At 36.4% G+C, this 10,279-nt stretch overlaps 1 protein-coding gene across 2 annotated transcripts in view; it reads right to left on the reverse strand.

Moving 5' to 3' along the window:
- The window catches only part of LOC112056481 (C-type lectin 37Db), a 119,644-nt gene extending 113,611 nt beyond the window's left edge, over nt 1-6,033 (reverse strand). For both annotated transcript variants that reach the window (XM_052885705.1, XM_052885708.1), the window contains exon 1: nt 5,712-6,033. In XM_052885705.1, coding sequence (XP_052741665.1) covers nt 5,712-5,811 — 100 coding nt within the window. In that variant the 5' untranslated portion in view covers nt 5,812-6,033. The remainder of the gene's footprint in view (nt 1-5,711) is intronic.
- Nucleotides 6,034-10,279: the final 4,246 nt, after the last annotated feature.

Here is a 10,279-nt window from a genome sequence, read left to right on the forward strand (position 1 = left end):
GGATGTTAAAAAAGCGTTTAAATAGGACAGCGTTTTTAAAACACGACACTTTTTTTTGAGCAGTGTTGCATTTTCAATTTTGGGCGTTGGAAATAGACCTTCATTTAACTTCATACTAAAACCCATCCGTTAAAAAACTCACGTGCGAATGAGGGTTTAGTCCTATATTTATTCGCCACTAGCTTGCACTTCTTTTTCGGCTTTGGGCAGACCTTTTTAGACTATAATTTTGTAAATGCTAAAATAAAGCACTTCAAATAATAAATCATAAAAAAACCCCATTTAAAATTCAGACAAATTATATACATAACAGTGATGTAATCTATCAAAAGTAAGGTCTAAGTTTGCATCATTTAAGTTTATATCCTCTATCCATAGACAAATATCTTTAGTTAATAATCACGAAAGGAGACCCGGCTTTACCGGTATCTAGACATTTTTTTTTGGTTTTGTTTAATCTGATGAAAAAACAATCAAGACTGATTTTTAATGTAAACTGAGTTAATAAATGGTATTATATAAAAGGAAAATTAATAAAAAAAAATCCATTGGATAGGTGACCGCATAGATTCGTTATTTTTTGTCAACCTGATGGTTGTCACATTAATTATTATTACGAAACAAGTTTCTGTTGTTGGTATTTTTTAATTTCGCCGTTTAATAATTCGAATGCTATCGAAATTATCGGCGCCACCATAAAATTTTATGGTGAACTGGAAAACTTCTTTTTGTGCACATTATTTTAAAATATGTACCTACTAGTATTTACCTCATCATTATCGGCCTATTTTAACGGCCCTCTACAAGGCCAGGCCTCTCCTTCTTATAGGAGAGGGGATATGGAGTTTAGACCCGCCACGTTGCTTGAATGCGGTTTGGCGGGCTTAGGGTGATAATGTTAAACGGTATGCCTAGCATGTGACCAGCCATGTATCTCGCGAGGAGAAATGGACAAAATGTCAACCATTAGTTGACCGAGTCGTCTTCTATCTCTTTCGTTCTAACGCAACAAAAAAGATGGCAATATTCCGGTTGTGCTGCTATTGGTCACGAGATACTTCGTTTGGCCCTGGAAAAAAAACAGTCCTGGATTCCTGGATTACATTGGACATTTTTAATTTAATCTATATAAAATATTTTCATCCAGTAGGTAACTATCAGCTTTTTGAAGGCCTCCGTGGCGCAGTGGTAAGCGCATTGGAATTACAAGACGGAGGTCCTGGGTTCGATCCCTGGCTGGCCCGATTGAGGTTTTCTTAATTGGTCCAGGTCTGGCAGGTGGGAGGCTTCGGGCGTGGCTAGTTATCACCCTATCGGAACTGAACGCTAAATGGCTTGCTTGGGTGGGTACCACCCAAGCAAGTTCCGATGCCGTGAAGAAACCGAAAGGGGTGTGGATTTTCATCCTCCTAACAAGTTAGCCCGCTTCCATCTTAGACTGCATCATCACTTACCATCAGGTGAGATGGTAATCAAGGACTAACTTGTAAAGAATTTAAACTATTGTGAGTGTTATTCATATTAATTGATTATGAACCGCGGCACGATCCAAAAGAGTTTGGATCGTGCCGCGATGCAAGAACCAGCTCTTGACTAAGGGCCCTACCTAACCTAATATCACGTGAGTTTTAGCCGTGTTTCATAATCAATTAACTTGTAAAGAATAAAAAAAAGCGAAAAGGAGGAACAAACATACACTACACACACACAAATTCGCCTTCATATTATTAGTGTGATAGTGTGAAGTGTGATGGGATCTTAGACCAATAGAGCCGGTAAATAAGACTAATATATACAAATGTTTACATAACAAATTCAATGTCGTTATGCACATAAGCGCATAATATTACTATTACGAAGTTTCAGATCGCAGCCCGTCGGCGATACCACTTTTACTTTTTAGTGACACGGTGATTTCACTCTCCAAAACCAGTTGACTTGGTACAGATACGAGCACAAATAATATACGAGTGCATGTAATTTGGTGTGAGTTTTTAATATTTTATCTGTACTAGAAAAAGAACGAGCTTCCCACCAAACCACAGAGCAGCGTAACGTCATCAACCCATATTCGGCTCACTGCTGAGCTCGAGTCTCCTCTCAGAATGAGGGGTAAGGCAAATAGTCCACCACGCTGGCCCAATGCAGATTGGCAGACTTCACATACGCAGAGAATTAAGAAAATTCTTACGTTTGAGACTCGTGATATTTAATTTCTTAAAATGCACACAATTGAAAAGTTGGAGGTGCTTGCCCTGGACCGGATTCGAACCCACACCCTCAGGAATCGGAGGCAGAGGTCATATCCACTGGGCTATCACGGCTCATTGGAGCAGCGTGATGGGTCAAAATCAAAAATCAAAATTCATTTATTTCAAGTGGACGCTAGTTCCCTGGGAAATAGGGCGGGCCCTAATGTGGGACGCTACATGCGTTGACACATTAGCACCGTGTCATATCAGGGAGACAGAATCAAGACCGGGAGCCGCAGCAGAAAAAGCTGAAACCGGTAAGTGGCTCAAGTATGCCTCACTGACAGAGAGTTACATATTTATTCTATTAGTTACATATTTAGTCTATTATACCTTTTGCCGTGGAGACCCTTTGGCCATTGAGTCGCAGTGCGAAAAAAATTTATCGAATAATTTCACCGCGGCTAGTTGCCTCGACTGGTGACAGAAGGGCTGGCTCATTTTTTGCGCAAAGGATCAGCCTGGCTGTCCAGCGCGGAAATGCAGCCAGTATTCTTGCCACCATTCCACGTGGGCATGATTTATATAGTTATTAGGATAAGATAGCTTAAGTTCCTTATTGTATTCATTATCAATTAAAAAAATTATAATAATTATGTGGAAAAAAAACTCTACTAGAAGAAGAACGAGCTTCCCACCAAACCGCATTGGAGCTGCGTGATGGGTCAAAATCAAAATCAAAATTCATTTATTTCAAGTGGACTTGCATCGTGAACTAAAAATTAAAACTACAAACGTAGAAGGAAAAACATCGTGAGGAAACCTGCATTTCAGAGAAATTTCTTAATTCTCTGCGTGTGTGAAGTCTGCCAATCTGCATTGGGACTATTGCAGTATAGTCTCATTGAGAGGGGTTAGGCCAATTCATCCCTTCTCATTCTGAGAGGAGGCCCAAGCTCAGCAGCGAGTTGAATATGGGTTGATAATTATGATAATGAATTTCTGAGGATCAGTATCAGTCGGTATTGATGATGACCCGATAACGTGCTCTATGTGGCAAGGTGGTCTGATAACACACTGAAGGTTAAATTTTAACTGAGAAATTCGTGGAAAAGAAATACTCAATATTTCATAGCTCAACCCAAAACTCGAACCCAGGTCCTCGTGAGCCGAAGACAACGAGAGTTTTAAGAATTATACACTCTTAAAACTATACTCCTTGGGCGTGAACTCGGAGAGAGTTAGAAACAAAGTTATTGCAGAAAATGTACATAATAATTATAATAACACTTCTGTATCTACTAGAACATATTAAAAAAAAGAAACACCAATTAAAAACCTACTAAGAACCTTACGCCAGCTATTGACTGTCAAGTACATATTTTTTCAAGTCTGTCCACCATTTCCATAACAATAGGTACCTACTTCGATATTTTTTTTCACTGCCCACTACTTGACCGTGTGTGGCTAGCGTTAAATAGTTATTATCATGTTTAATAATTGAGTTTTAATAATTAAACCGACAAAAAACTTAAATAAGCCATTCTACGTTTGACAATTCTACGTTTGCAAATAGGACAAAAAAAGCTTCCGTATTTGCCTACTACAACACAGACCTATTTAGATCAAATAATAGAACTAGACAGACCTTATAATAAAAAAAACAGGCATTATTGTCATGAAAATCAAATAATAGGTAGATATAAAAGGTAATGCAAGTGCTATTTTCGTTTTAAATTAAAAACTAGCTACCTACATATTCCATATTTTAATTTATTAGCACGTATATTTTATTTCTTTTTTCGAAAAGCTTTGAATGTTTTCAGGACACTGAACTCGCTTGGATCTATGATCATACATCCTGTTCTCTTCTTTTATTTATATATCTAGACTCTAATTAATTAAGAAATTCCTCAGTGCCTGAAGACAAAAGTCTTCGAACAGTGCGTGTTGCCAGTGGTGACCTATGGTTCTGAGACTTGGTCGCTAACTATGGGCCTCATAAGAAGGCTCAGAGTCACATAGCGGGCGATGGAACGAGCTATGTTAGGAGTATCTTTGCGTGATCGAATCAGAAATGAGGAGATCCGCAGAAGAACCAAAGTGACCGACTTAGCTCAACGAGTTGCGAAGCTGAAGTGGCAATGGGCGGGGCACATAGTTCGAAGAGCCGATGAACGTTGGGGTCCCAAAGTGCTGGAATGGCGACCCCGCACTAGTAAGCGCAGTGTTGCCCGACCCCCCACCAGGTGGACTGACAACATCAAGCGAGTCGCTGGGATTCGCTAGATGCAGGTGGCTCAGTATCGTGATGTTTGGAAGTCCTTACAAAAGGCCTATGTCCTGCAGTGGACGTCCATCGGCTGATATGATGATGATGATGAATTAATTAAGTATTCTTAAATTAATTCTTCAATATAAAAGACAAAACCTATCAATCTTGTCCTTATTGATTATAAATAGAATTTTAATCAATGACATAATGTAATAGAATAATCTTTGACGATTAATTATTGATATCGATCTATTCCTTCACTAAGTAAATAGTTTAAATCCAATATAAGTAGGTGCCTATTTACCAACGTCTATATTATTTCTACATTGATGGCGGGAAGAGAGCTATTAACCGTTCGTTTATATCTAGCTTACAAACTGTTGTAACTTGAAGCTTATGTAGGTTACTGTGCATTAGGAGTAAGATAATTTATATATACATGACACCCTTGCGAAATTACAGTTACGAATAGATACAGTACTCATTTGTTGATTGATTACCATATATCACCTACTTGACCTTAAAATCGGCAAATGTTTGCTGATAATATTAAGTAAGAAGGTATTCTTTAGGACCCTAAAATTTGTGTTTCCTTTGGCTAAAGGATAAGCATTAGAAGGGTAGTATCCATCCAGAGGGATAAAAGCACCCCAATACTTCCAGTGGGTTGCACTTCATACATGTCTATCTGCTTGACATAATTAATTCTTTCTTGGAGAAGGAATTTTCCATTTTGGTATCACTTACACGTATAGTGCCTACCCTAGTTCAAAACCTTATGCACGCCTTGTGCTCCAGAGGGTTAATAGCGCGAGCGTGTTGCTCTTAGCCTATGGGCGAGCAGCAATACTGTGATTATAGATTGTCTCTTAAAAATTTCATTTTAGGTATTTCTATTAAGATTATAATAAAATTTTAATTGAAATTGAAATGTTTAGCTAATAATATGTTGGTTCACAACTTAATTAAATATTTAAAATGCCCTAGCTCCGATAAAATTGAAAATGTGCAGCTTTTTCAGGAGGATATATTAAGTTCGGAAAGTAACGTAGTTTGCTGAATTAAAACTTATTAAAGGCATACTGAAAACAAAGACAAGCTTTTTAAAATAAATGAATAGTTACTTACTTAAGTACTTACTACTACTTACTTATAAATGAATAAATTTATTTATAAATTAAGATAGATACTTAATATTAATTATTAATGTATCTAGTATTTAAACAATTAAGATCGATACTTACCGACGTCTCGATGTCCATTTGACGGTTTTTGTGCACTAGCTAGTAAAACTAGGGACACAATAACAAAAACACTGGGACGAACTCTATTTAATAAAAACATCGTTACGTATTCGTTATTTAAATATAAAAAAAATATCAATTAACACAATATAAAACCTTTAAGGACAGGCCACTGAGGAAAGCGTATTGAAGCGGGGTGATTAAAATAAATAAATATTCAAATTTAGAAACTCGATCTCATTTTCACGTGCAGTCGGCCGCGGTCGAGAGGCGCGTGCGGTTCGGCCTTTGAAAACTGTGCTTACTGAGATACGGCTGCGACGGCGCAGGTGCTAGCCCGCGCAGAGAAAGATCTCAGACAATTAGCGCGATCCTCTTAGGGCTGGACTATATGTATCGACATTGTTATTATTATTATTTTATATATTTACATCTTGTTTGACAAAAAGGATAGGATATGTAAATAGGTATATAAACCATAAAGTTAAGAGGTATTTTGTCGTTTTGTAACATCCGATAGAGTATGAATATTAATTTGAGATTAATATTTAAGTATGTAAATATTTTGAACGTGTCACGCAGTTTAATTTCTCATAATTATTCATTTTCGTTAAATATTTTTTACAACTTATTATTAATTATTATTTATGTTATCACCATAATTATCAATTTTCTGCAGGTTACAAGTCTTCAGAACAGATTTGAAAATTAGATACAAAACTTTAATTTTAAATTTTCCAATTTAGGTAGGTACTTATTACTATTATATCATAAGACTAGCTGACGCCGAGCGGTTTCACCCATGTGAATCCCGTTCGCGTAGGAAGACGGGGATAATATAAAGCCTTCCTTGATAAATGGGCTATCTAACACTGAAAGAATTTGTCAAATCGGACCAGTAGTTCCTGAGATTAGTGCGTTCAAGCAAGAAAGCAAACAAACAAACTCTTCAGCTTTATAATATTAGTATAGAGAACCTGACGATCCATAAGTGCTTGTAAACTAAGCCTACTTGAATTTGGATTTTGACTTAGAGATCCACCATAGCTTATGCTGTTATTTTCATGTTGTAGACCAGGCGCTGTGAGGTATTGCGTGTGCATATTCCGAGGGCCGCGTTCTGTTTACAGTTTTGAACTCAGAAAATCATGCAGATTATGATTCTGCATGTTGCCAAGAGATTTGATGATTCTGCATGTTGCCAAGAGATTTGTTGATCCATTCTTTTGTTATAACCTACCTTTCTTAATCCTTTCTTCCTTCCTCTGGTATCGAGTATCTGGACCGAACAAATGTCTTGTATCAGTTTTGGCGCTTGTTAGTGTTATAAGGATTATCTAATTTTTTATCATGACATCATCACAGTAATAGCTAATGTGTTAAAAAAACGCAATAAAGTATAAAAGAGAACATTTTTTTAATGTATCACTCCGGAACTACTAGATGAATTCAAATCAAACTTGGCACAATTAGAGCAAATTCTACGAAAAGGATTAAAGGACTTCGTAACGTAAAACTAAAAATAAAAGGAGATGAAATAATCTTAATTTTTTTCTATTGTTATTGACAGCTCCATTCCAACTCCAGAACTCCAGTTGCCAACCCTAAATTTAAATTTTTACCATGTCACATATAAATTGCTGAAGCACCAGACAAAAAAACTACATTGATTATCAAGTTTTTTCCCTATAAATAACTATCTCTTTTACTTAATTATAATTTTCGACTTTAAAGCTTTTGTGATAAGCTTCAAAATACTGTCTTCTTGTTGTTGCAAGCTAGTAGTACCTAACTGCCTAAGATATTAAAAATATCCATAGTATAAAGATGCCTTTGTAGCTGATATTTTTCTTCTAGCAGTATTACCGGTTGTGTTAATCAGTTGGACATCTCATTTACTTGTATGGCTATGGTAAATGCACGTGTAGAGGTGGGTAGATACTTACCTACTTGGCAGGGTCATTTTCAACCACGTTGGGACAACATTAGTAGAATAAATTATTAAAACCTATCTGTATTCTTACTTAATAAAAAAAGCCTACTATAAATTAAAATAGGTATATACTATAATATATAGATTATAGCCTTCCTCGATAAATGGGTTATCTAACACTAAAAGAATTTTTCAAATCGGTAGAGTAGTTCCTGAGATTAGCGCGTTTAATCAAACAAACGAACAAACAATCAAACTCTTCAGCTTTATAATATTAGTATAGATTCCTATTTACCATTATTTCATCTTATCAACCTATATTCGGCGCACTGCTGAGTTCCAGTCTCCTCTCAGAATGAGAGGGGTTAGGCCAATAGTCCACCACGCTGGCCTAATGTGGATTGGCAGACTTTACACACGCAGAGAATTAAGAAGATTCTCAGGTATGCTTGTTTTCCTTCACCTTTTGAAACACGTGATATTTAATTTCTTAAAATGCACACAACTTTTTTCGAATCGATTCGAACCCACACCATCCGGAATCGGAAGCAGAGGTCATATACACTGAGCTATCACGACTCTTAAATTATTTAAAAGAGGAAATATTTTTTCATTAGTTTGTTTTGGCGAATGTTCTCCCAGTGCAATGTTTTCACCAACTGTATAGATAATTATGTATCATCATGTTGCGTGAAGTGGAGTGGCAATGGGCGGGGCACATAGTTCGAAGAGCCGATGGACGTTAGAGTCATAAGGTGCTGGAATGGCGACCGCACACTAGAACGCGAAGTGTTGGTGGACTGACGAAATCAAGCGAGTCGCAAGGATTCGCTGGATGCAGGCGGCTCAGAATCGTGATGTTTGGAAGTCCCTATAATAGGCCTATGTCCTGCAGTGGACGTCCATCGACTGATATGATGATGATGATGATGATGATGATGATGATGATGATGATGATGATGATGATGATGATGATGATGATGATGATGATGTATCATCATTAACAACCCACATTTAGCGCTCTGTTGAGCACGACTCTCCTCTCAGAAATTCATAACGAAAGGGATAGGTTTAATAGTCCACCATGCTGGCGCTGCAATGCAGATTAGCATAGCTGAGCATTAACTCGTTAATCCGTTAATCGTTAATTAACGAAGTTAACATTTTGATTAACGGATTAACTTTTAAGTTAACTTTTTAAAATGTTAACGGACACGTTAACTTCCCTTAATATGCAGAAGTCCGTTAATCGTTAATCCAATGCCGCATAATTTACCGCGCGACGCGAAAAGCAGGTTCAGACAAGTAAGAAATGATGACTGATTTTTTTTCAAAGAAATCAACAAATTACTATATTTATGTTAAATATAGATAAAATCAACTAAAATCAAATTATGGCACTTTTCCCCAGTGCTCATCCTTATTTTTTCAATGGTGATCTCACACATTGATATAAAAATGTAATATTACAGTCATATTAACGGATTAACGATTAACGTTAACTTGCGTTAATTCTTCCGGAATGTAACGCTTTAACGTTTAACGAAGCTATTTTTTTTTGTAGCGGATTATCGATTAACGAAGTTAACTATTTGATTAACGGTGCCCAGCTATGCAGATTAGCAAATTATTCACACACATAGAGAATTAAGAAAATTCTCAGGTACGCAGGTTTCTTCGCGACTGATGTTATTCCTTCACCGTTTGAGACACGTGATATTTTAATTTCCCAAAATGCACACAACTGAAAAATTTTAGGTATGCCCCGGACCGGAGTCCGAATTCGAACCTATGCCCTCCACACCAAAGACAGAGGTCATGCACTGGGCTATCACAGCTCATAATATAATAATTATGTACATATTTTTAATAAGTAGATAGATAATCTGAATCTCGGAAACGGCCATCGATTTTCATGTTTAGTAGTATGCAGAGGGTTTCATTTTTTGAAAATGTAGATACCAAGAACAGAGTAATCAGAGTGAGACTTTGCTGACTGCTGAAGCCGGTGAAACCCATTAAAAAAAAACAAAAGTCACGCGTCTCCTTGACATTAGCATAGACAAACTTTTTTCATAATTTGTATTTCAAAATTTAATACTAACAACAACAACGACAACAACAATTAAATATTAATCATTAATAACCAATAAAAAATACTTACTTACTCCATCTTATTTCTTTAGTTTTTGATAACAGTTTTTAAATTATTTAAAAACAAAAGGCGCCTTTTTTCTTGAATATTATTGGAAATCACTGATGCGACGCTTCGTGTCGTACTGACTCGAGAATTTACTTATTCATTTTCGAATTTTGTATTTGTGTTACGATACCGTCGTGTTCCGTGCGCTCCATCTGCCTATTATTGATTATTCTGTGCCAAAAAGTAAATAAAAGTCAACCACAGAAGTTTGTTAGCGTGTTATAAATAACAAAATTTTAATAAAAAACCAAGACAGTAGGTTTTAAATTTTATCCTTCTCACTAAGTAGTTACCCAACGGAAACGCCTAGTGAAATCGTACAGCAATTCAGTACGTCAGCGTCATCTAGATCCCTATATGTCGGTTTGTTTGTTTGTCTTGATTAAATTGTAAGAATATTGTTATTTTTATAAATAACTCTTAAATCCTTAA

Source organism: Bicyclus anynana, chromosome 15 (genome assembly GCF_947172395.1).
Source record: "Bicyclus anynana chromosome 15, ilBicAnyn1.1, whole genome shotgun sequence".
Classification (NCBI taxonomy): domain Eukaryota; kingdom Metazoa; phylum Arthropoda; class Insecta; order Lepidoptera; family Nymphalidae; genus Bicyclus; species Bicyclus anynana.